We start from the raw sequence: 27,303 nt of genomic DNA, 5'->3' as shown, positions 1-27,303 counted from the left end.
CTTTAAGCATAAGAACTGTGAATATATCTTGTAATATAGAGCTTGCATAGAAATGTATGTGAATATTATCTGAATATTAACCACTTAACGACCGCCGCATTTACATATACGTCCACAGAATGGCATTTACAGGCAGATGGGCGTACCCTTACGTCCCTGCCTAGACGTGGGTCGGGGGTCCGATCGGGACCCCCCCGGTACATGCGGCGGTCGGAAATTGTCTAGGAGCGATTCGGGATGAGGGGGCGGCTATTCGTTTCTAGCCACCCCCTCGCGATCGTTCCCTGGAGCTGAAGAACGGGGAGAGCCGTATGTAAACACGGCTTCCCCGTGCTTCACTGTGGCGGCGTCATCGAATGTGTCATCCCTTTTATAGGGAGACACAATCGATGACGTCAGACCTACAGCCACACCCCCCTACAGTTGTAAACACACACACTAGGTGAAACATAACTCCTTCAGCGCCCCCTGTGGTTAACTCCCAAACTGCAACTGTCATTTTCACAATAAACAATGCAATTTAAATGCATTTTTTGTCGTGAAAATGACAATGTTCCCAAAAATGTGTCAAAATTGTCCGAAGTGTCGGCAATAATGTCGCAGTCACGAAAAAAAACGCTTATCGCCGCCATTAGTAGTAAAAAATTTTTTTTTATAAAAATGCTATAAAACTATCCCCTATTTTGTAAACGCTTTCAATTTTGCGCAAACCAACCGATAAACGCTTATTGCAATTTTTTTTTTTTTTTTTACCAAAAATATGTAGAAGAATACGTATCGGCCTAAACTGAGGGAAAAAAACGTTTTTTTATATATTTTTGAGGGATATTTATTATAGAAAAAAGTAAAAAATATTGAATTTTTTTCACAACTGTCGCTCTATTTTTGTTTATAGCGCAAAAAATAAAAACCGCAGAGGTGATCAAATACCACCAAAAGAAAGCTCTATTTGTGGGGAAAAAAGGACGGCAATTTTGTTTGGGAGCCACGTCGCACGACCGCGCAATTGTCTGTTAAATCGACGCAGTGCTGAATCGCAAAACCTGGCCTGGTCTTTTAGCTGCATTTTGGTCCGGGGCTTAAGTAGTTAATCACAATTTATCTCTGATTGTAGAAATATATCATTTATTTGTTTTATCACGAATTATACCTGATAATTTTAGCTGTGTCTTTAGTTAATAAATAAATATATATATATATATATATATATATATATATATATATATATATATATATATATATATATATATATATATATATATATATATATATATATATATATATATATATATATATACAGGGCTCAACAAATCCAGGTCGCCATGGCGACTAGAAATAGCGTCCTGGCGACTTGGCTTGGAAGGTGGGCAAAAAAAAGAAATAAAATGTTGTTCTATAGGACTGGCGCTCCACGGACTAGGCCGAAGCCGCGGCCTCGCCTACAACATCCTGCCCGCAGCTCGCCGCGATCCAGGGAAAGGGCCGAGAGCCGCATCTGCCACTTGGGGCCTTTTCCCAGGATCGCTGCGGGCAGGATATTTTAGGTGAGGCGGCGGCGGAGCACCTTTTCCCCAGGATCGCGGAGGACTAGGCCCCCACCTCCCCCTGCCGCTCGATCTCGGGGGACCCGTGATGTCCGGTAATTGAGTCCCCAGCTCTTCCTTGTGTGTGCTGGCGCCATCTGGTGGTGGCCGTTGGTATTAAAAGTTAAGCATTACAAGTTAAACAGCAATTCTAATGTCATTTTTCACTATTTTCACTGCCATCTTCTTCCCTCTAATTAGAACCCCCAAACATTATATATATTTTTATCCTAACACCCTCGAGAATAAAATGGCGATCGTTGCAATACTTTCTGTCACGCCGTATTTGCGCAGCGCTCTTTTTTAGGAAAAAATTACACTTTTTTAGGAAAAAATTACACTTTTTTAGGAAAAAATTACACTTTTTTAGGAAAAAATTACACTTTTTTAGGAAAAAATTACACTTTTTTAGGAAAAAAATTACACTTTTTTAAATAAAAAAATAAGAGAACAGTACAGTTATCCCCATTTTTTTTACATTATAAAAGATAATGTTACGCCGAGTAAATTCATACCCAACATGTCACGCTTCAAAATTGCGTCCGCTCTTGGAATGCCGACAAACTTTTACCCTTTAAAATCTTCATAGGCGACGTTTAAAAAAATCTACAGGTTGCATGTTTTGAGTTACAGAGGAGGTCTAGGGCTAGAATTATTGCTCTCGCTCTACCAATCGCGGCGATACCTCACGTGTGGTTTGAACACCGTTTACATATGCGAGCGCTGCTTACGTATGTGTTCGCTTCTGCGTGCAAGCTCGTCGGGACGGGGTGCGTTTTCTGGCTCCTAACTTTTTTAGCTGGCTCCTAGATTCCAAGCAAATTTGTCAGTGTGTGTGTGTGTGTATGTGTATGTATGTATGTATGTGTGTGTGTGTATATATATATATATATATATATATATATATATATATATATATATATAATTTATTTTAAGCAATTTTCATTTGTGTTACTTGTCTTCAAACTAGCACGGATAAAATAATGTCTTATTGATATTGTAGGAAGTTGTAAATCTCCCAAATCAAGGATTTGCATATTTCCATAAATACAATACTATTTTTAATATTTCAGTATAAACATACTGACACACAGATGAAGCTTTTTTTTACATCAACAGGCTGTGGGGATCACATTGCAAGTTGTAAAATGTAACTAGACTAATACTATGATGGGAGGGGTGTATACACAAGGCGTGTTTGGAAAGGCCATCAGTTATGAACTACATATAGTGCTGCAGGAATGCTATTTCCTGTCTAACTGGCTCACCTATTACTTATAAGACCAGCTGGCTCGTTGGTCTAGGGGTATGATTCTCGCTTTGGGTGCGAGAGGTCCCGGGTTCAAATCCCGGACGAGCCCTACTTTTTTTGCTTTCATATCTTTTCACAATATAAATGTGTTTAGTAGTATTCTGTCTACTCAAATCTGTAAAGTGCCCATTGAGTGACCGGTTTGGGAGGTAGTCCCCCCCCCCCCCCAACCCATCCATTGGGGTACCTACCTTCCTTGAGCTCTCCTTCTGCTCTGGTCACAGCTTTGTGTCGGTCTCTGGAGTGTTTAGTAACTTGACTATATATATAATATATTAGGGCTGTTACTGATTAAAATTTTCGTGTTTGATAAAAAAATATTTAATTGATTAAAGGAGTTGTAAAGGAAAACATTTTTGCCTAAAATTAATGTCTGCAAGGTAGACAGACAGAATAGTGTAATGATTCTGTTAAACAAGTAAATACCTATTAAATTCCTTCATCTATATCACCTCCGGCGTTCTAGTTTCTGTTCTCTCATTCACTTCCTGGTTTGCGGCGCTCGTTCATGTAAGAACTACATTTCCTAGTATGCATATATAAATTTTGGTTCTAAGGTCCCCGAACCAAAGAACCAAATAGGAGAAGATTGGGGCCAAGGTTGGACTATCACGGTACTAGTAGCGTAGGTATGGAATGTAAGAAAAGAACAGGTAAGTAAATAAAAAACATTTTATTAAATGCAGTATCAAAAAAAGATACAGTAGGGGAATACAGAATTAAAAAACAAAACGACCAACATAACACCAATGTAGTAGTCCCCAGGAGGGGGAGAGGAACAGAGGGTTGAAAGTCATATCAAACATCTTAACTAGTTTCGCGGCTTCTGCCGCTTCATCAGAAGAAGGTCTAAAATCCCCCCACACACAGGAGGCGGGGAGGGTGGCTGCCACCACATGGGGTACCAGATGGCGACAGGGGGGCGCGTAAGTAGACGGTTGGACCTACTTGTGTACAAGAAGTGTAGCATGTAGGGGGCCCCAATAAAGAGAACCCTGGTTACGATTTCTCGGTGGAGCCGCGTCTGACCTCCACTGAGGGGTGACCATGGTAATGGACCCTGGGAGGCGGGGGACCACATAGGATCCCATGGGGGCATCAAGGTATTGATGCCGGCCAGTGGCACTGTGGGCCGGGTGAGGCCACAGGGAGCCCGGGGTCCGTCCGCACATCTCCCCCATAATGTCCGCACATCTCCCCCCAGTAATGTCCGCACATCTCCCCCCAGTAATGTCCGCACATCTCCCCCAGTAATGTCCGCACATCTCCCCCAGTAATGTCCGCACATCTCCCCCGTAATGTCCGCACATCTCCCCCAGTAATGTCCGCACATCTCCCCCAGTAATGTCCGCACATCTCCCCCAGTAATGTCCGCACATCTCCCCCAGTAATGTCCGCACATCTCCCCCAGTAATGTCCGCACATCTCCCCCAGTAATGTCCGCACATCTCCCCCAGTAATGTCCGCACATCTCCCCCAGTAATGTCCGCACATCTCCCCCAGTAATGTCCGCACATCTCCCCCAGTAATGTCCGCACATCTCCCCCATAATGTCCGCACATCTCCCCCAGTAATGTCCACACATCTCCCCCCAGTAATGTCCGCACATCTCCCCCCGTAATGTCCGCACATCTCCCCCAGTAATGTCCGCACATCTCCCCCAGTAATGTCCGCACATCTCCCCCAGTAATGTCCGCACATCTCCCCCAGTAATGTCCGCACATCTCCCCCATAATGTCCGCACATCTCCCCCATAATGTCCGCACATCTCCCCCAGTAATGTCCACACATCTCCCCCAGTAATGTCCGCACATCTCCCCCCAGTAATGTCCGCACATCTCCCCCAGTAATGTCCGCACATCTCCCCCAGTAATGTCCGCACATCTCCCCCAGTAATGTCCGCACATCTCCCTCCAGTAATGTCCGCACATCTTCCTCCAGTAATGTCCGCACATCTTCCTCCAGTAATGTCCGCACATCTCCCTCCAGTAATGTCCGCACATCTCCCTCCAGTAATGTCCGCACATCTCCCTCCAGTAATGTCCACACATCTCCCCCAGTAATGTCCACACCCCCCCCCCCCCCCTGTAATGTCCACATCTTTCCCCCCCCCCCCCCCCCCCCCCCTGTAATGTCCACATCTCCCCAGCAGCAGACGATGTCAGCACGCCGCTAATAGGCCATCGCTGGTTGCACCAAGATGGCCGCGGCTAGGCCAAAGCCGCAGCCTTTCCTATGGGCGAGACCACAGAGCTCAATCCGTGGATCTCATACTCGATCAAAAATATTTTGATCGATCAAAGAAATTAATGATTAATCAAGGAATTAATCGTTAATTTCCGCAGCCCTAATATATGTATATTACACTGAGCAAAATTATAAACGCAACACTTTTGTGTTTGCCCCTATTTATCATGAGCTGAACGCAAAGATCTACGACTTTTTCCATGAACACAAAAGGCCTATTTCTCTCAAATATTATTCACAAATCTGTCTTAGCCCAGGTTCACAATGAACTGCGGGAATGAAGCCATGCGAGTTCAGCTGAACTTGCACGATTTCACTCCCGTTTGTCAGTTCCGATTTTGGCGGCAATTTCACTGACATCTGTGTGGGTTTCTGCACAGATGTCAGTGGAAATCACACCGCGAAATCACAAAAAAGTAGTACAAAAACGGTGCAGCGGCACAAATGCAGCCTCGCACCGATTAGGGCGGTGCCATTGCCGCCAATTTGACAAGTCAAGGCGCCCTAATGTGAACCAGGGCTAAATTGGTGTTAGTGAGCACTTCTCCTTTGCCGAGATAATCCATCCACCTCACAGGTGTGGCATATCCAGATGCTGATTAGACACTTAGGGCCAGATCCACAGAGAGCCGGCGTAACGTAAAATTTCCCATTTAAGTTACACTGCCTTAAAATTTCTACCCAAGTGCCCGATCCACAAAGCACTTACCTAGAAATTTTCGGCTGTGTAACTTAAATTCCGCCGGCGCAAGGCGTTCCTCTTCAAATGGGGGCGATTCCCATTTAAATTAGGCGCGCTCCCGCGCTGGCCGTACTGCGCATGCTCGTGACATAATTTTCCCAACGTGCATAGCGCGAAATTACGTTACGCCGAGCTTTGTGGATCGCGTCGGGTCAATAAAGTTGCGTCGGGAAAAAAAAAAGATACGGCGGAAGAAAAAAAAATAAAAAAAAAACAAAAAAACGCGTCGCTGGACAGAAGGGTCTACTTTTACAAGGTGTAAACAGTTTACACTTTGTAAAAGCAGCCCTAATTTTACACATGCAACTTAATACTTACGGAGAAAAAACGAAGCATAAAAGCTTCGTGGATCTCCGTAAGTGCTAATTTGCATACCCGAAGCAGCATTTCGACGCAAAATGCCCCCAGCGGCGGATGCGGTACTGCATCCTAAGATCCGGCAGTGTAAGTCCCTTACACATGCCGGATCTTCTGTCTATCTCTTGGAAATTGATTCTGTGGATCAGTTCCAAAGATAGAAACAGGGATACGACGGCGTATCAGTAGATACGCCGGCGTATCCCTTTTGAGGATCTGGCCCTTAGACAGCATGATTATTGCACAGGTGTGCCTTAGGCTGGCCAAAATAAAAGGCCACTCTAAAATGTGCAGTTTTATCACACAGCACAATGCCACAGATAGCCCAAGTTTTGAGGGAGCGTGCAATTGTCCACCAGAGCTGTTGCCCATGAATTAAATGTTCATTTCTCCACCATAAGCCGTCTCCAAAGGCGTTTTAGAGAATTCGGCAGTACATCCAACAGGCCTTACAACCGCAGACCACGTGTAAGCACACCAGCCCAGGACCTCCACATCCAGCATCTTCACCGGTAGTGTAGCCAAAAGGCTACACTACCGGGTTCCCCAGGGCTGTGGAGTCGGAGTCGAGGAGTCGGAGTTGGGGGAAATTTTGGGTACCTGGAGTCGGAGTCGGCAAACAATGCACCGACTCCGACTCCGACTCCTACTAAATTTAGATTGGAATTGGAATAAAAAAAAAAAGCAAGTTTAAATGCCCTAATTCACAAAAAGTTATAATTAATGACTTCTCTACTGTAAGAATAAAGACCAATGCATGCAGTGCCTCACGTAACCGCAAAACGAACACGTTAAGTGACCGTGAAGAAGCGCGCTTTTCATGTGCTTCACTATATGGCACGCAACGCACAATTAGGAGCTGCAATACTTATACTTTCCATAGTGTTGTGTTTGACTTTGATTCCTTCTTAGACAAAATGGAAGTTGCTAAAGGAAAGAGACGTCGCATAAGCGTTAGAGAACCAGTAAGTGTCCAAATAAAAAAATTCCAACAGGAGTTTTATAAAGCACTAAAAGAAGTTGAAAAGTATGATCGCTCATCAAAACTTACTGTTGAAGAAGCCATCCTTGTTTATCCAGAGATCGTTAGTGATGTGGCCAGAATAGTTACTGCAATGCCACCCACCCAAGTCAGTGTCGAAAGATTATTTTCAGCCCTAAAAATAATAAAGTCTGACTTAAGAGCCTCTATGAAAGAGGACCTGGCAGAGGCAATTCTCTTCCTTAGAACTCTACATTGAATTGATTTGCATTTGCTAAGCCTAGAACTACATTTCAAGATTAATATAAACCATTTCTAGGTTTTACAGATTTTGTTTTTGGTTCATTATAGATAAGCTTTGTTTTTGTTCTAAAACAACCACATAATGTGGTTTGTATTTTTGAACTGGTAAAGATCCTGTTCCTGATGTTTATGCCTGCTGCTACTATCTTGATTGTTTTCATTGTGTTTGTCTTTTGCTTAAACTGTGCAATACAGTAGACTGTTGGCTTCCCAGCCAGTAGTCCTGTGGTAGGTTGCGTTTCTTTCCCTCAAGGAATGTATAAAATACATTTGCATATTAATACAGAGGAGTCGGAGTCGGAAGTACATAAAACTGAGGAGTCGGAACATTTATCTACCGACTCCACAGCCCTGGGGTTCCCTTACCCACAATGGCGGCGGCAGCGCCCGACTAGCCGCGGAAACATTGGTTGCGGTGCCGACATCGCTGGACTCCTGGACAGGTAAGTGTCCTAATGTTTAAAGTCAGCAGCTACAGTATGTGTAGCTGCTAATTTTTGTAATTTTTAAAGGCATGGGTGGAACAACGCTTTTTAACTAGAAGGTGTTGGTCGAAATTACTGTGGGCTGGGTGTGAAGGAACCAAAGTAAAAGTAGGGCTCGTCCGGGATTTGAACCCGGGACCTCTCGCACCCAAAGCGAGAATCATACCCCTAGACCAACGAGCCAGCTGATATACATTGTATGAGAAGCCTTTAGGTGAGGGATATGTGTCCTAAAAGTATGCTATGTATGTATGTGGAATATGCTTGCACTCATCAGGTCCCGCAGGATGCAAAGGTTCTCCACACAGAATACAATAAAACGTGTTCACATTTGCTGCATACTCGCCTTCTGCAATAGCAAAGTTCGCACCACAGTGACTGTAACCTGATATGTATAGCTCAGCATATTCTCAGAGCAGATGGAACTGCTTTACTAAGAGGCGAGGACTGTAATATGAATGTTGTAGCCATTTTCATCCTACATTGCACAGTACAAGGCACTATGAAGGCTCCCTCGACTTGTTTAGCTCCGTTAGTCTCAGTGCTGTGTTTTCACTGCTGCCCTTCGGGATAAGTCATTGGGTGAACAAATCTCTTTGTAGTATGGATGCTAGAGACCTATGCACCCCAGCTGTCACCCTCTGTTTCCCCCTCTCAGCCAGCCTATTGAGACAGCTCTTATGGACTTTCAACTAGAGAGAGATAGTCTGAAAGTAAACTGCTTCCACTAATCTATCTCCTTTGAATGCCCACGGTGCCCTGTCTAGGGTTGCCACCTCATCCCTTTAAAAAGGAACACATCTGAATTACACAGGTTCTGAGGCTAATTTAATGCAGATAAGGCACCAAGTGAGTTTAATTACCACCTTAATCAGCCACAGAACCTGTGTAATTCAGATGTGTTCCTTTTTAAAGGGATGAGGTGGCAACCCTACCTGTGACACTGTGGTATATTGCAACTACAAATGTACATGTATAAGAGATCTGCTTCAGCTTTGGGTGATTTGGGATTATTTTGTGTTCATGGGTGCAGCCATATTTGCTCCATACACAGGCTCAGTTTTTGTGATTTTTTTTTTATTTTTCAATGTGTTTTTCTTTACTGCTCCTTCTCAAAATGCAAGGATGTTGGTCTACTGACCCACTGACAATATTCACTGCATATTAGGGTTGCACCGATAATGATACGGGTATCAGTGGCAATACCAAGTAGTTTCACGAGTACTAGTAAAAATGTTCCAAAACCAATACCTTTGCGGTGCGATTTGAGCCCATACAAAATAAATGGGCTCATATCGCACTGCAAGGAATCGCATGCAATTTGAACAGGAATGCGATGCAATTCTTGTCCGAATTGCAAGCAGTTTCACACAACACTCCTGTGTGATCCCAAACTTGTCATAGGTTCTTCAGCCTGGATTCACACAGGAGTGGTGGTGGGGAAATGCATGCAATTTGAACAGGAATCACATTTTTTATGGGTTTAATTCGTACCGCAAAGGACTCGCTATCGGCGAGTACTTGACTGAAAGTATCGGTACTTGTACTCTCCTGTAATAAAAGAGTATCGGTGCAACTCTACTGCCTATATAGCTAAAATATGAACTATGGACAAAGCCAAGAAGTGACATATGGGATTTTCTTTTTCTATTGCAGTTTCACAACAATCTCCCAGCTCCTCTCCCTGCAGAAATCTCCATGTGTGTCTGCCCTGGGCTGGGACACCGAACACTTTCAGCAATGGAGACACCAGGGTTTGCAGCAGACAAAAGTAAGCCAACCTCCAGTGGTCCTCTCCAGAGCTCGCCTCCTCCTGGTGGGGTACATATCAAACTACCGGACAGGAGACAGCCCAGTGCATGATGGAAACTTGTATGTCAGGGACTCCACTGGATGTATACCTTGTGAGGTAAGTTGTATATGGAGTCAATGAAAGGGCCCTTTGGGGCTCCTCAAAACACTGGCTATATATTATGACCCCACAGCAGAAAACCTTTAGCTCTTTCTTGGAAAATTAGATAATAGAGGGTAACTGTCAGGGTCCTGCCAGTGGTATGGTGACCCTTTCAGGTCCCTGCCAGTGGTATGGTGACCCTTTCAGGTCCCTGCCAGTGGTATGGTGACCCTTTCAGGTCCCTGCTAGTTGTGTGGTGACCCTTTCAGGTACCTGTCTGTTGTATGGTGACCCTTTCAGGTCCCTACCAGTGGTATGGTGACCCTTTCAGGTCCCTGCTAGTTGTGTGGTGACCCTTTCAGGTACCTGTCTGTTGTATGGTCACCCTTTCAGGTCCCTACCAGTGGTATGGTGACCTTTTTAGGTCCCTGTCTGTTGTATGGTCATGCTTTTAGGTCCCTGCCAGTTGTGTGGTGACCCTTTCAGGCCCCTGCCAGTTGTGTGGTGACCCTTTCAGGTCCCTGTCTGTTGTATGGTCACCCTTTCAGGTCCCTGTCCAACAGAATAGCCCATGTTCGAGGAAAAAAAATCTGTTTTAATGCTACTGACACACTGCATCATATATAATATGTCAGTTTTTTATTTTTGCCCATAGTTACACTTTAATGTCAGTCCCTGCAGCAGCCTATACTCACTTAGCCTTTGCTCCCCTGTCGACTGAACAGAATACCCTGTAATTTGGCTGTGATGATCCAGCTACCTGGGACAGGGGGAGGGCCATCAACCCTATGTAAGGTCTAAGTGGAGGCTTGGCTCTCCTCACTGACAGGCTGTGGAGCAAAGTGAAGGTGCGTGCCTATTGCTTTTCCATCCAGTCTACTGCAAGCCTGACTGCACTGCTAACAACTTCTGCTGCCTGGGTTTAAATTTAAATCTGCATTATCAATGGTGCTTGTTTCACAATATTATATCAGTTGTGATTTTGTGTCTTTATTACTCTTAATATATACAGACTGTTACATTAATTTGGATGGGGACCTGTGGATTTATAGCACAGTATTTTTTTTTTTTTTTTCTCCAGGTGTCCAAGTTTGATTTAAACCTATTGGGGTCACTAGTCCTCTTCCCTTGCTGGTCCTATATTCCCATCCAACATGGAGGAGGCTACGTGGAGGTCCTGTCTTCTCCTATCTCAGTCTCTACCCAAGTGGTGAGACCAGAAGTGCCGGACCAGGCCAATGCCACAGCTCTTAATTCTGACAAAGCCTCACAGCTTTTGTGTAGCAGGTTAATGGAGATTTTCTCCTCCCTTTTTTTTTTTTTTTTCTGTCAGTTTCCTATTAGTTCAGCTACCCCTGCCTTTTTTCCTCTCTCTTTGAGTCTACCCAGCTAGCCTTCATCTTTAATTCTGCCTTTCGCATTATTATTCTGCCATGTTACTGATTCTGGTCCCTCCATCCTCCTCCTTTGATTGTGTCATTCCCATCCTTCCTCTTATTCCAACATCTGTTTCTTTCTTCTCTGATTCTATTCTCATTCTCCTTGTCTTCTTTTGTTCCCCTCATCCTCATTGTTTACTTTAAATCTCCCCATCCGCCTTATCTTCTTCTATCCTCCCCCTCATCCTTGTCTTCTATCCTCCCCCTCATCCCTGTCGTCGTCTTCTTCTATCCTCCCCCTCATCCTTGTTGTCTTCTTCTATCCTCCCCATCTTCCTTGTCGTCGTCTTCTTCTATCTTCTCCATCTTCCTTGTCGTCGTCTTCTTCTATCCTCCCCATCTTCCTTGTCGTCGTCTTCTTCTATCCTCCCCATCTTCCTTGTCGTCTTCTTCTATATCATCCCTATCTTCCTTGTCGTCATCGTCTTCTTCTATCATCCCCCTCTTCCTTGTCGTCTTCTTATATTCTCCCCATGTTCCTTGTCTTCTTCTATCCTCCCCAACCTCCTTGTCTTCTTCTATCCTCCCCATCTTCCTTGTCTTCTTCTATCCTCCCCAACTTCCTTGTCTTCTTCTATCCTCCCCATCTTCCTTGTCCTCGTCGTTGTGGTCTTTTTCTATCCTCCCCATCTTCCTTGTCAATCTTCTTCTATCCTCCCCATCCTCCCCATCTTCCTTGTCTTCTTCTATCCTCCCCAACTTCCTTGTGTTCTTCTATCCTCCCCATCTTCCTTGTCCTCGTCGTCTTCTTCTATCCTCCCCATCTTCCTTGTCGTCTTCTTCTATCCTCCCATCTTCCTTGTCGTTTTCTTCTATCCTCCCCATCTTCCTTGTCTTCTTCTATCCTCCCCAACTTCCTTGTCTTCTTCTATCCTCCCCATCTTCCTTGTTCTCGTCGTCTTCTTCTATCCTCCCCATCTTCCTTGTCGTCTTCTTCTATCCTCCCCATCTTCCTTGTCGTCATTTTCATCTATCCTCCCCATCTTCCTTGTCATTTTTCTTCTATCTTCCCCATCTTCCTTGTCGTCGTTTTTCTTCTATCCTCCCCATCTTCCTTGTCGTCTTCTTCTATTCTCCCCATCTTCCTTGTCTTCTTCTATCCTCCCCATCTTCCTTGTTGTCTTCTTCTATCCTCCCCATCTTCCTTGTCTTCTTCTATCCCCCCCAACTTCCTTGTCTTCTTCTATCCTCCCCATCTTCCTTGTCCTTGTTGTCGTTTTCTTCTATCTTCCCCATCTTCCTTTTCGTCGTTTTCTTCTATCTTCCCCATCTTCCTTGTCGTCTTCTTCTATCCTCCCCATCTTCCTTGTCTTCTTCTATCCTCCCCAACTTCCTTGTCTTCTTCTATCCTCCCCCATCTTCCTTGTCCTCGTCGTCGTCTTCTTCTATCCTCCCCATCTTCCTTGTTGTCGTTTTCTTCTATCTTCCCCATCTTCCTTGTCGTCGTTTTCTTCTATCTTCCCCATCTTCCTTGTCGTCATTTTCTTCTATCCTCCCCATCTTCCTTGTCGTCTCCTTCTATCCAACCCATCTTCCTTGTCGTCTCCTTCTATCCAACCCATCTTCCTTGTCGTCATTTTCTTCTATCCTCCCCATCTTCCTTGTCGTCGTTTTTCTTCTATCCTCCCCATCTTCCTTGTCGTCGTTTTTCTTCTATCCTCCCCATCTTCCTTGTCGTCGTTTTTCTTCTATCCTCCCCAACTTCCTTGTCTTCTTCTATCCTCCCCATCTTCCTTGTTCTCGTCGTCTTCTTCTATCCTCCCCATCTTCCTTGTCGTCTTCTTCTATCCTCCCCATCTTCCTTGTCGTCATTTTCATCTATCCTCCCCATCTTCCTTGTCATTTTTCTTCTATCTTCCCCATCTTCCTTGTCGTCGTTTTTCTTCTATCCTCCCCATCTTCCTTGTCGTCTTCTTCTATTCTCCCCATCTTCCTTGTCTTCTTCTATCCTCCCCATCTTCCTTGTTGTCTTCTTCTATCCTCCCCATCTTCCTTGTCTTCTTCTATCCCCCCCAACTTCCTTGTCTTCTTCTATCCTCCCCATCTTCCTTGTCCTTGTTGTCGTTTTCTTCTATCTTCCCCATCTTCCTTTTCGTCGTTTTCTTCTATCTTCCCCATCTTCCTTGTCGTCTTCTTCTATCCTCCCCATCTTCCTTGTCTTCTTCTATCCTCCCCAACTTCCTTGTCTTCTTCTATCCTCCCCATCTTCCTTGTCCTCGTCGTCGTCTTCTTCTATCCTCCCCATCTTCCTTGTTGTCGTTTTCTTCTATCTTCCCCATCTTCCTTGTCGTCGTTTTCTTCTATCTTCCCCATCTTCCTTGTCGTCATTTTCTTCTATCCTCCCCATCTTCCTTGTCGTCTCCTTCTATCCAACCCATCTTCCTTGTCGTCTCCTTCTATCCAACCCATCTTCCTTGTCGTCATTTTCTTCTATCCTCCCCATCTTCCTTGTCGTCGTTTTTCTTCTATCCTCCCCATCTTCCTTGTCGTCGTTTTTCTTCTATCCTCCCCATCTTCCTTGTCGTCGTTTTTCTTCTATCCTCCCCATCTTCCTTGTCGTCGTTTTTCTTCTATCCTCCCCATCTTCCTTGTCGTCATTTTCTTTAATCCTCCCCATTTTCCTTGTCTTCTTTTGCTGTCCTTCCCATCCTCCTTTCCTGATTATATATTGTTCTTTTTCATATTAGCAGTGATTTCACGCAATAACTGTCTGCACCTCTTCTTCTTTTCCAAGGTCCCACCCTCGAGGGTTTCGAGTTTCAGTGACTGGTCAGCTGGTATCGATCACATCACTCATCAATATCCGGGACAAAACCTTCTTCTTTTTCTTTCTTCAGGATAGAGATACAACAAAGTCTGTTCCAGTCATAGTGAAGGTGTGTATTTGTGTGTTCTTCAATGTGTAATGGATCAGAAACATGCATGAAATCACTCTCTTGTTTCTGTGTCATCCTGCAGGAGGAGGACAGACTCATAGCTCTCTTCTGTCTGTATCACCCTGCAGGAGGAGGACAGACTCATAGCCCCCTTCTGTCTGTATCACCCTGCAGGAGGAGGACAGACTCATAGCTCCCTTCTGTCTGTATCACCCTGCAGGAGGACAGACTCATAGCACCCTTCTGACTGTATCACCCTGCAGGAGAAGGACAGACTCCTAGCTCCCTTCTGTCTGTATCCCCCTGCAGGAGGAGGACAGACTCCTAGCTCCCTTCTGTCTGTATCACCCTGCAGGAGGAGGACAGACTCATAGCTCCCTTCTGTCTGTATCACCCTGCAGGAGGAGGACAGACTCATAGCCCCCCCTTTTGTCTGTATCCCCCTGCAGGAGGAGGACAGACTCATAGCTTCCTTCTGTCTGTATCACCCTGCAGGAGGAGGACAGACTCATAGCTCTCTTCTGTCTGTATTACCCTTCTCCTTTCTGTTCCTGTCTTTGCAGGTACCTCAAAAGTTGTGTTGGTATCACGCTCTACACATCGGTAATACATATGAAGTGACATCACTCTCAGTATCCTCTCTCCGTGGGTCTGTGCAGCAGATTTTTGCCATTACCTCCTCTTCATGTCTTATCCCCCGTCCTGCACTTTCTCCGGCATGTTCCTCTAGCCTTACAAAAGAAAATTCAGAAGAGCTTACAGATCCCTCAAGTGGAGGGCAGGAGCAACATTTTAACCCACAGGAAAAAATTAGGGAAAAACAACAAAAGATGTCAAAGACCCTAACCTACAAGGTGAGCAAATTCAAATCCTAACCTCTTTTACTGTGTCTGTCTTATCTGTTAAAGCGATATGTTCATTTTTTCATGGTGACAATAGAACAATTAGAATAATACTCATGGTGACTTAGCCCGTCCAGTCACTAGAGACCAGTAACATCACCAACACTTTATATTTATGAGAGCACAGCCCGTCCAATCACTAGACACCTGTGACATCACCAACACTTTATATTTATGAGAGCACAGCCCGTCCAATCACTAGACACCAGTGACATCACCAACACTTTATATTTATGAGAGCACAGCCCGTCCAATCACTAGACACCAGTGACATCACCAACACTTTTATATTCATGAGAGCACAGCCCGTCCAATCACTAGACACCAGTGACATCACCAACAATTTCTATTTATGAGAGCACAGCCCGTCCAATCACTAGAGACCAGTGACATCACCAACAATTTCTATTTATGAGAGCACAGCCCGTCCAATCACTAGAGACCAGTGACATCGCCAAAACGTCATATTCATTAGAACACAGCCCATCCAATCACTAGAGACCGGTGACATCACTGACACTCATTGATTTATACACCTCACAATATAATATTTTGTTCTTTATCCTCAGGGTGTTGTGACACGTGTCCGGGATGCCAATGCCGGTCTATATGAGCTGGATGGAGTGGTGGTACTTTGCACTGCTTACACACAGCTTCATAATGGAGGAAGAGGACTCAGAGAGGGGGCGAGGGTTGAGGTAAGGTTATGTAAAAGAGGCCTACTGACATGGGAGAGGGGGCTGAAATACACTGCCTTGAAAAAAGTATTCATACCCCTTGAAATTTTCCACATTTTGTCATGTTACAACCAAAAATGTAAATGTATTTTTTGGTATTTTGCCGCGTACAGATGGTCGTTTTTTGTGATGAAAAAAAACGACGTTTTAAATCATGAAATAAAACAACGTTTTTGAAACTTCATTTTCAAAAACGACGTTGCCTACACACTATCGTTTTTTCACAATGCTCTAGCAAAGCGAGGTTACGTTTTAAACGTCGTTTTTTGCTACACACGGTCAATTTCTGTGAAACAAAAAACGACGTTTTGAAAAACGACACAAAAAATTTAAGCATGTTTGAATTTTTTTTTTTGTCGTTTTTTTGAAGACATAAAACAACGTTTTGCCCACACACAATCATTTTAAATGACGTTTTTTAAAACATAGTTTTTTTTCATCACAAAAAACGACCGTCTGTACGCGGCATTTTATGTGATAGATCGTAGATCAACGCAAAGTGACACATAATTGTGAAGTGGATGGAAAAAGATAAATGGTTTTCATTTTTTTTTTTTTTTTTTTACAAATAAATATGTGAAAAGTGTGGTGTACATTTGTATTCAGCCCCCCGGAGTCAATACTTTGTAGAGCTTCCTTTGTCTGCAATTACAGCTGCAAGTATTTTTGGGGGTGTCTCTACCAGCTTTGCACATCTAGAGAGGGACATTTTTGCACATTCTTCTTTGCAAAATATTTTAAGCTCTGTGGATGGAGAGCGTCTGTGAACAAAAATTTTCAAGTCTTGCAACAGATTCTCAATTGGATTTAAGTCTGGACTTTGATTGGACCATTCTAACACATTAATATGCTTTGATCTAAATCATTCCATTGATCTAAATCGGTAGTCTCCAAACTGTGGCCCGGGGGCCAGATGCGGCCCTTTGCTTGCCTTTATCCGGCCCTTGGACCATTATTCCCCCCCACTGTCGGCAACAGTGGGGCATAGTTTCTGCCATTGACACTGACAACGGAGCACTTTTCTTCCCACTGACACCAATGATGGGTCCACTATTCTTTCTACGGACACCAATGATGGGTCACTAGTCTTTCTACTGACACCAATGATGGGACACTATTCTTTCTACTGACACCAATGATCGGTCACTATTCTTTCTACTGACACCAATGATAGGACACTATTCTTTCTACTGACACCAATGATGGGTCACTATTCTTTCTACTGACACCAATGATGGGTCACTATTCTTTCTACTGACAACAATGATGGGACACTATTCTTTCTACTGACCCCAATGATGGGACACTATTCCTCCCACTGATACCAAAGAGGGGACACTATTTACTTGCAGTGACTCCAGGAAATTTTCTAGAGTTTGGCCCCCTAAAGCCTGAAAGACAGTAAACTGTCCCTTTGTTTAGAAAGTTTGGAGACCCCTGATCTAAATCATTCACATTGTGGAAGGTGAATCCCAGCCCTAGACTTAAATCTTTTGCAGACTCTAAGGCCTTGTACACATGACCGAACATGTCCGCTGAAACTGGTCCGTCGGACCAGTTTCCGCGCACATGTTCGGTCGTGTGTAGGGCCGACCGGACAGTTTCCCGGCCTAGCGGACAGGTTTCCAGCGGACAAAAGTTTCTTAGCATGCTAAAAAACTTGTCCGCTGGAAGCCTGTCCGTCGGACATGTCCGATGGTCAGTACGACTCATCGGACATGTCCGCTGGCCCGAAATCCCACGCATGTGTCGAAGTGATTCGACGCATGCGTGGAAGCATTGAACTTCCTGGTGCGCGCACGTCGCGGCGTCATCGTCGCCGCCGCCACGTCACCGCGTATTCTGTCGGCGGGGAATTTGGTCTGATGGTGTGTACACACATCAGACCAAATGATCCCAGCGGACATGTCCGATGAAAACTGTCCGCGGACCGTTTTCATCGGACATGTCTGGTCGTCTGTACGAGGCCTAACAGGTTTTCTTATAAAATTGCCCTGTATTTGTCTTCATCCATCTTCCCATCAACTCTGACCAGCTTCCCTGTCGAAGAAAAACTTCCCCACAACATGATGCTTCCACCAACATGTGTCATGGTGGGGATGGTGTGTTCAGGGTGAAATGTTCCCCCACACAATGGAAGTTCTCTAATGTCCTTGCCCAATCATTCCAAACCATACTCTGGTGCACAGACAAGGATCCTGACAGCCAACTCCACCACATCTAAAATATTTTGTAGATGCAGATCATAAGCATATATTCTGTCTCACAATTATGTTCTCAAATCACACACACAATCTCTTTCCTCTGTTACACACAGTGCCTCATGCCTCTGTATTAGATGTGGTGCCTTATGCCTCTCTGATAGGGACAATGCTATATACCTCTTATATTATACACATTGCCTTATGCTTCTCTGTTACACGTTTTGCCAACCCTCACAAGCAGAGCTTAATGCTTATTTATCACACACAGTACCGAATACCTTTATTACACACAGTGGGGGTTATTTACTAAAGGAAAATCCACTTTGCACTACAAGTGCACTGATAGTACACAAAAGCCAGTCTGGAGTGTGAGTCCCCAGAGAGCCTATGCTCTCGTGAACATCGATGAATTGAGGGGGCTCAGGTAAGTATGGAGGGGGGGGGGATGCTGCTGCACACAGAATGTTTTATTATTGTCATGTATAGAATGCATGAAGGTAAAAAACCTTGTGCCTTTACAACCACTCTAAACCATTGGTCTCCAAACTGTGGCCCGTGAGACAGATTCGGCCCTTAATCCAGCCCTTGGGACAATATTCCTTCTACTAATACAAGGCACTGTTTCTCAAGCTGATAACAATGATGGAGCACCATTTCTTCCACAGATACCAACACTGAGGCCCTATTCCTCCAACTGACAATGGGATACTATTGTTTCCACACAAACAATTGGACACTATTCCTCCCACTGACACCAATGATGGGACACTATTCCTCCCACTGACATCAATGATGGGACACTATCCCTCCCACTGACACCAATGATAAGACACTATTCCTCCCACTGACACCAATGATGGGACACTATTCCTCCCACTGACACCAATGATGGGACACTATTCCTCCCGCTGACACCAATGATGGGACACTATTCCTCCCGATGACACCAATGATGGGACACTTTTCCTCCCACTGACACCAATGATGGGACACTATTCCTCCCACTGACACCAATGATGGGCCACTATTCCTCCCGCTGACACCAATGATGGGACACTTTTCCTCCCACTGACACCAATGATGGGGCACTATTCCTCCCACTGACACCGATGATGGGGCACTATTCCTCCCACTGACACCGATGATGGGGAACTATTGCTCCTCCTCCTGACCACAGGTGCCATGTAATGTTCTTTACTTCCATTGACCACAAAGCCAGGGTCATTGTGTACTCCCATTGACACTGGGGCATTTTCTAACCCCACTGGCCACAGTCTGGCTCCCTTAAAGTCTAAAGGACAGTAAACCAGGCCCTTTGCGTAAAATGTTTGGAGATCCCTGAATTGAACCACTTGAGAGCCGCGCTATAGACGAAAGACGTCCACAGCACGGCTCTCAAGTGCCGGGTGGACGTCCCTGGACGTCCTTTTATGTGCATTACCCGCGCGCACCGCTGGGGGCGCGCAGCGGGTAAACACTGTGCCTGGCGCATCGCTGAAAAGCCAATGCGTGTGCCTGGTGGCCGCGATGTCCGCCAGGTCCCCGCGATCGGCGGTGACAGCAGGGACGTGTAAACACAGAGCTCCACGTCCTGTCAGAGGAGAGGAGACCAATGCCGTGTCCCTTGTACATAGGGACACAGCATCGGTCACCTCCCCCAGTCAGTCCCCTCCCCCCACACAGTTAGAACACACCCAGGGAATACATTTAACCCCTTCCTCACCCCCTAGTGTTAACCCCTTCACTGCCAGTCACATTTATACAGTAATTAGTGCATTTTTTATAGCACTGATCACTGTATAAATGTAAATGGTCCCAAAATTGTGTTAAAAGTGTCCGATATGTCCGTCGCAATATCGCAGGCCTGACAAAAAAAATCGCAGATCGCCGCCATTACTAGTAAAAAATAAATCATAAATCTATCCCCTATTTTGTAGGCGCTATAACTTTTGCGCAAACCAATCATAATACGCTTATTGCAATTTTTTTTAACAAAAATACGTAGAAGAATACGTATCGGCCTAAACCTAGGGGGAAAAATATTTAAAAAATTGAAAATTGGGATATTATTCTAACAAAAAGTCTTTTTTTGTTTATAGCACAAAAAACAAAAATCACAGAGATGATCAAATACCACCAAAAGAAAGCTCTATTTGTGGGGAAAAAATTATAAAAATATAATTTGGATACAGTGTTGTATGACCGAGCAATTGTCATTCAAAATGCGTCAGCTCTAAAAGCTGAAAATTGGTCTGGGCACGAAGGGGGTTTAAGTGCCCAGTAATGAAGTGGTTAAAAACCAAACATGTTATACTTTACCTGCTCTAAGCAATGGTCTTGCACAGAGCAGCCCTGGTCCTCCTTTCCTGGGGACTCCCACCAGTGCTCCAAGCCCATCCTTTTCAGGCGCATGCCCCCATGTAAAGTTGCTTTTCATGGGGGCACTCGTGCGGGCTCGCTCCTGAGCCACCCTGTCTGCGTCTTTGGACACAGACCGGGCAACTTGGCACCGCCCCCCACTTCCTCGTCACAGATGGAATGGCTCCCACTACTTTCAATCTGCCCAGTGTGGAGGGAGACAGCTGCTATTTTTTTTTTTTTTCAGGTTTACATTTACTTTAAGGCTTTAGAACCACTTTATAGTTGGGCATTGGGTTATATTTTACTTTGTGTATTTATCTGTGGATAAACTGTGTCCCATTTTAAAGATTTTATGTTGTCCTGTGCCATCATCTCTCTGCTGGAGTAATATTGCCATGCCAATCATAGAAGATACCTCAGTATCTTACATTTTAATTAAGCTGTATGTCTGGTCCGCCAATGCTGCCTTTTGTGCACTGAAGTCCCAAGTAGTGTTCTCACCCCTGACTGAGTTCTCTCCTGCTGGACTACAGTTGAAAATGACCCGTTCGAAGTAAGGGGGGAATGCATTGGCTATCACTAATATATCAGCAATATTTACCTGTCTGTTTGTCCCTCCTATCTGTCTCAGGTATGCAACGTTCACCTCCAGCAGTCTCCGAGTCCCCTCTTCCCTACCATCGTCCTCTCCACCTGTCTAAGAAGCAGAGTCCAAGTCTTTGAGTTCTCTCGTCTAAGCGCTCCTTGTTCTGTGTATTCTGGTTCTGGGAATCTCTACCTCCACCTCCTATTCCACTACCGACTGGGACTTCCAGAGTACCTGTGGGTTTGTGATGTCATAAACAAGCTGCAGGAGAAGTAAGTGGTGGGACAGATGGGTGGGGGAAGTTATGTCTATAGGTTATTTTAAAGGGAACCTAACCTGGTAGCACCTTGTGGTACCTGGAAGTACCTTTTCTTATTCTTTAACCACTTGCCAACCGACCAACAGTAATTTTACTGCTGGCCGGTGGCTTGAGCAGGCATCGCGGCATACCCGTATGTTGCCCATTATCGCGCACTGGCATGCCCCCTGGGGCACGCAGCATTGTGATCTGCGACTGCTGTGTCCTGCGAACACAGTGCTTTGCAGTGCTCGCTATCAGGCTGCTGTGAGTGGTCGCTGTGTGATCACATAACGCATAGTAAACAGCTGTGAATGGAATCCATTCATGACATCATTGTTTACTACTGTGTGTGTGATCTGTGATTGGTCACCAGTGATCACATGGTACCTGAGCCAAACACAGCATCACAATAGTATACCATGAGTCATGAATGAAAGCCATTCATGACAGTTCAAACAATTACTGTTACAGTGATCATCACTGTAAGACCCGGTTCACACAGGGGCGACTCGTCAGGCGACTTAGCCGCCTGACAAGTCGCGCTCCGTTCCGTACAATGACACGGTTCTAATAGGAGCGACTCAAGTCTCTCCGACATGGAAAAGGGTTCCCGTACGACTTCAGGGCGACTTGCATTGACTTCAATACAGGAGTCATTTTGCAAGTCGCCTCTGAAGTCGTGTGCAGATCGCCTTGCCGAGTCGCTCGGCAAGTCGTGCCGCCCCTGTGTGAACCGGCTCTTACAAGCAATCAACGTGTAAAAAACAAACCACAAAAAAAAAACACTTAAAGGGGGTGTAAAGACAAAAATATTTTCCTCTTAAATTAAAGTCTGACAGTAGCTGATAAAGTAAAAAGTAAAGTTTTGCATTATAACTAGTTTGATACCTGTTGAAATCGAGGTGTTTTATTCACCTCCGTCACTCCTGAATCATTATTCTCACTGACTTCCTGGTTTGCGGTGCGCATTCATTCTTGCTACATCACGGCCTAATGGGAACTACAGTTCCCATTAGGCTTAGCCTCCATGCCTGTGAGGGATAGGAGAGCATCTTCACGCAGGGCTGTAGTCATAGGGAGGGGGTGAGCACATTCTGCTTTCCACCATGCAAAACGGCTCAGATGCTGGTGGAAAGCAAGAAGAGGAGAGACAGGAAATGGCATTTTCAAACCTGGATTACTGTATTTTGGAGGTCAAAAAGAAAAACGAGGTAAGTGATATTTAAATGCTCTAGCTTACAGCAATCAATTGATCTAATAAAAAACAAACCTTTAGTGTTTTAACTACTCTGAGCGCATGTAAAAAGAATTGTAAAAAAGAAAATAACATTTTAATTAAAAGTTGTTTTTTTTGTTTTTGTTTTTTACATATTGTCACCAGTTGGTATCCCTGATCACCACCACACTGGTCATGCCACCACACCAATCATAATATGATGCTGTACTGGCGACAGTAAGAAAAAAAAAATTACAAAAAAATTACAGATTCAAAAAACTTGCCATCCCTCTTATAAAATACCTCGCACTGTCTACTTTCCAAAAAGGGGTCATTTGGGGGATATTTGTACTGTCCTGGCATTTTCGGGCCTCAAGAAATGAAATAGACTGTCATCAGGACTGATCAATTTTTAGATATATACCTTGGTTTGTGGACTGGTTTGGGTTATTTTCACCAAAGAAATGTAGCAGAATAATTTTTGGCCTAAATTTATGAAAAAAAGATTATTTGTTTGCCAAATTTTTTAACCAAAAATATATATATTTGTATCAAAATGTTTGGTCTTTTTTCGTTTTCTATAGCAAACGATAGAAAACCTAATTACCACCATAAGAAAGGTCTATTTGTGTGAAAAAAAAATGATATAAATTTAGTTTGGGTACAACATTGCATGACCAAGCAATTGCCAGTGAAGGTAGCGCAGTGCTGAATAGAAAACATGTATCTGGTAATCAAGGGGGTAAACCTTCGGTGGTTATCACCTTCACTATGGCCAATAAAGCCCCCGCCCATCCGTCAATCTGCTATAGGCCAGTCAGGGGCTTTATTTGTCCTGACTGGACATCCTATGATGCCCTTTAGGATTGGCCACTCGTGCGAGCCCCCGGGGGTGCGTGGCATGGTAATCCCTCGGACACACCGCGTCACTGATCATGGTAAAGAACCTATGTGGTAGGCTCTTTACCATGTGATCAGCTGTGTCCAGTCACAGCTGAGCACAGTGTAAATAGAAAATGCTCGTTATTGGCATTCCTTTTCCTCACCAATAAGTGGCTTTTCCCAGTGGAGACATCTGCACAGATAATCAGTGCAGCCCCACCAGTGATGCCCTTTAGTGCCCTACAGTGATGCCTGTCAGTGTCCATTAGTGCTGCCTTTCAGTGCCCATTAGTGATGCCTGTCGGTGTCCATCAGTACTGCCATTTAGTGCCCATCAGTGCTGTCTCATTAGTGCAGCCTATGATGGAGAAAAATTACTTATTTTGTGAAATAAAAAAAAATAAAAAAATGTCAGCCCTGCTCCGCTTTTCCCCCACATAAACACAAGTGTTGGGGGTGCCCATATACAAAAATGTTGATTGCACTACATACAGTATGTTGCATATCACTGTGCATGCTGGAGTGAGAGCGATAATTATAGGCACACAGTGCTAAATGGAAAACAATGGCCTTGTCATTAAGGGGGTAAAACCTTCCAGAACTCATGTTCTCCTATTGACCTTTATGAGTATTATAATTTGTTGCTGTATCCCAGAGTTATGCAGTTTTGAGGACTGACATATGGGGTATCTATTTACTTTACACATTCTCATCTTTTTATCTTTAAAGGGGTTGTAAAGGTAATTTTTTTCCTAAATAGCTTCCTTTGCCTTAGTGCAGTCCTCCTTCACTTACCTTATCCTTCCATTTTGCTTTTAAATGTCCTTATTTCTTCTGAGAAATCCTCACTTCCTGTTCTTCTGTCTGTAACTCCACACAGTAATGCAAGGCTTTCTCCCTGGTGTGGAGTGTCGTGCTCGCCCCCTCCCTTGGACTACAGGAGAGTCAGGACGCCCACTAACACACAGCTCCTTTCTCTATCCGCAACATAGAGAGCGTCCTGACTCTCCTGTAGTCCAAGGGAGGGGGCGAGCTAGTGCCGATCCTGACCTCCCTGGGGCCCTAATCAAAATTACATGTCACAAGGGGGCTGCCGAAAATGACATGTCACATTAAAGTTGAGAAGCGGTCGGGGGGGGGACATGTCACATTAAAGAGGGGGTGTTCTGCTGTCGGAAATGACATCTTCCATTAAAGTGAGAAGCGAGGGGTGCTGACTTCTTACCTCTTCTCCCATGCAGCCAGCGGGGTGAGGGGCCGAAAATGACTTCTCACCAGACGGGGCCTCTAGTAATTTGGGGGGCCCTCCACAGCTTTGCGGGGCCCTAAGCGGCTTGCATAGTGAGCCTATAAGGCGGATCGGCCCTGGGGCGAGCACAACACTCCACACCAGGGAGAAAGCCTCACATTACTGTGTGGAGTTACAGACAGAAGAACAGGAAGTGAGGATTTCTCAGAAGAAATAAAGACATTTAAAAGCAAAATGGAAGGATGAGGTAAGTGAAGGAGGACTGCACTAAGGTAAAGGAAGCCATTTAGGAAAAAAATTACCTTTACAACCCCTTTAACTGAAATTTTATATATATGCATGTATGTGTGTGTATATGTATGTGTGTGTGTGTGTGTATATATATATATATATATATATATACATACATACATACACACACATAATAATTTTTTTTTTTTTTTAATACTAAAAACATAGATTTAATGGACAGTTAAGCAAATATTGTGCAGAATAAATTGCAGCTGCCACCATTATATTATATATGTAATATATATATATAATTTGGGGTGTTTTCAGTCCCAAAAAAAATGCACATTTTGCCATGCATGAAAAAATGAAAAGGGTTAGGAGCGTTCAGTTTGCTGCAATCTATTTCTTCCACACTCAGCGTTTCCCTGTGTGAGATGTCTGGGCGCTCGGCCAAAGAGACTGCAGAGCGTGACACAGCAACTGGAAGGGTGCCGGGCTGGCACTAGGCAGCTAAACATTGGTGGATTGGAAATATTGTTGAAGGTTTTATCCACGCCACGGCCATTTACAGGAGAAACAGGGCATTTGCTGTAATCTCGTCTTGACTGGGGAGATGCCTCCTGGGAGATATATGATCTGTGAAACCAGGGCCGTCTTTAACACCGGACAAAAGGGGCAGCTGCCTCGGGCCCAGTCATTGTTGTGGGGACCAATGCAGCTTTCCCCTTGAGCCCACACTGCCCGCAATTAGCTGATAAGTGGATTTAGGAGCACCCAAGAAAGTGTTTGCCCAGGGTCCAATCAATATGAGACGGCCCTGTGTGAAAACTTTGCACCCATGCGGGGAAAATAAATTGCTTTGCCTTAGGCTTGGTTCACAATTACAGGTGTGACCAAGTGCGGTCGCGTTTCTGCTCGTCACGTGTAGGGCAGCTCTTTTATTTCAATTGGCTTCCCTGAGAAAAGTGGAAAAGTCCTTGACTCTTTTTCAGAAACAGACTGCACCAAACCACATGGTGCTAAATGGCACACGAGCTTACAGGTGCATGGGGTTGTCGGCTCCAGAAGGTTTTACCCCCCTTAATGACAAGGCCATTTTTTGCTATTTAGCACTGCGTTACTATAATTGGTAACTGCGATCATGCACTGTACCCAAACAACATTTTTATCAAAAACTTTTTTTGTTTATATCGCAAAATATTAAAACCACAGAGGTGATCAAATACCACCAAAAATAAGCTCTATTTGTGGGGAAAAAAGGCCGAAAATAAAAATTGTTCTGGGCAGGAAGTGGATAAAGGTATTAAAGCGGTTAATAAGAAATGTACCCTTTGCTGTATGGGCACAGCCCCACTGCAACAGATAAAACATTTGCCTGGAGTTGGGCTTTGCTCCCTTTTTATCCATTGAATATACTGTTGAAAACCTTTCGTTATCTCTGTTTTAAAAATCCCTGTTGATCCTGCCAGAAATCTTGTCAGCTGATAACTTCCAGGGCTCCCTGCCTGTGCTTTGCTATCAGTTACACTGAGGCCTACAGAGTAGGGTGACCAGACATCCCCAGTTTCTTGGGACAGTCCCCGGGTTGAGGACACTGTCCCCGGACCAAGTCTGTCCCCGGTTTTGTCCCCGGATTGGATTTGAACAGGAGCTGGGACAATTTCAAAGACAGTCAGTGCAGAATAAAAAAAAAATTCTGAATTACACCCCCCCCCCCCCCCCCCGCTCTACTACACCTACTAGCTTAGGGGGGTGTATTTTTCCATTATCTGTACCCCTTTCTGATGATCATGTGCTGGTCGGAGCGGAGGGAATATTTCTTCAGTTTCGGGCGCATGCCCATTCAGCTCCGCTCGCATGTTCTTCTGCCTTGGCTCAAATCCTGGCCAGCCACCTGCCTATCTTCTTGCCTTCCCTGGCGGAGTGATCTTCCTTCGTTCTCCAATCAGTAGTAGCCGGGGCCCGGAGAGTAATGCCGCGTACACACGATCGGTTCGTCTGATGAAAACGGTCCGTTTTCATCAGACGAACCGATCGTGTGTGGGCCCCATCGGTTTTTTATCCATCGGTGAAAAAACTAGGAACTTGTTTTAAAATGATCTGATGGTTAAAAAAACAATAGAAAAAAATGATCGTCTGTGGGGAAATCCATCAGTTAAAAATCCACGCATGCTCAGAATCAAGTGGACGCATGCTCGGAAGCATTGAACTTCATTTTCTCAGCACGTCGTTGTGTTTTACGTCACCGCGTTGGACACAATCGTTTTTTTAACTGATGGTGTGTAGGCAAGACTGATGAAAGTCAGCTTCATCGGAAATCTGATAAAATCCATCAGACCGTTTTCATCGGATGAACCGATCGTGTGTACAGGGCATAAGACTTGACAGGCTGTGAGGCGGGCGGTGGCAGCGAC

General features: G+C 44.7%; 1 protein-coding gene and 2 non-coding genes across 3 annotated transcripts in view; 2 read left to right on the top strand and 1 right to left on the bottom strand.

The window, feature by feature from the left end:
- CTC1 (CST telomere replication complex component 1) overlaps window positions 1-27,303 on the top strand; it is a 126,379-nt gene that overhangs the window by 26,517 nt on the left and 72,559 nt on the right. The window contains exons 3-8 of the mRNA XM_040346774.1: window positions 9,668-9,920; window positions 10,987-11,192; window positions 14,079-14,220; window positions 14,784-15,074; window positions 15,692-15,820; window positions 21,056-21,282. Coding sequence (XP_040202708.1) covers window positions 9,668-9,920; window positions 10,987-11,192; window positions 14,079-14,220; window positions 14,784-15,074; window positions 15,692-15,820; window positions 21,056-21,282 — 1,248 coding nt within the window. The remainder of the gene's footprint in view (window positions 1-9,667; window positions 9,921-10,986; window positions 11,193-14,078; window positions 14,221-14,783; window positions 15,075-15,691; window positions 15,821-21,055; window positions 21,283-27,303) is intronic.
- TRNAP-UGG lies at window positions 2,873-2,944 on the top strand. Its single transcript has one exon. It is a non-coding gene; the product is annotated as a tRNA-Pro (tRNA).
- TRNAP-UGG lies at window positions 8,123-8,194 on the bottom strand. Its single transcript has one exon. It is a non-coding gene; the product is annotated as a tRNA-Pro (tRNA).

Source organism: Rana temporaria, chromosome 3, assembly GCF_905171775.1.
Source record: "Rana temporaria chromosome 3, aRanTem1.1, whole genome shotgun sequence".
NCBI lineage: Eukaryota > Metazoa > Chordata > Amphibia > Anura > Ranidae > Rana > Rana temporaria.
Note: the sequence above shows the minus strand (reverse complement) of the source record. Positions and strands in the feature narration are given on the sequence as shown.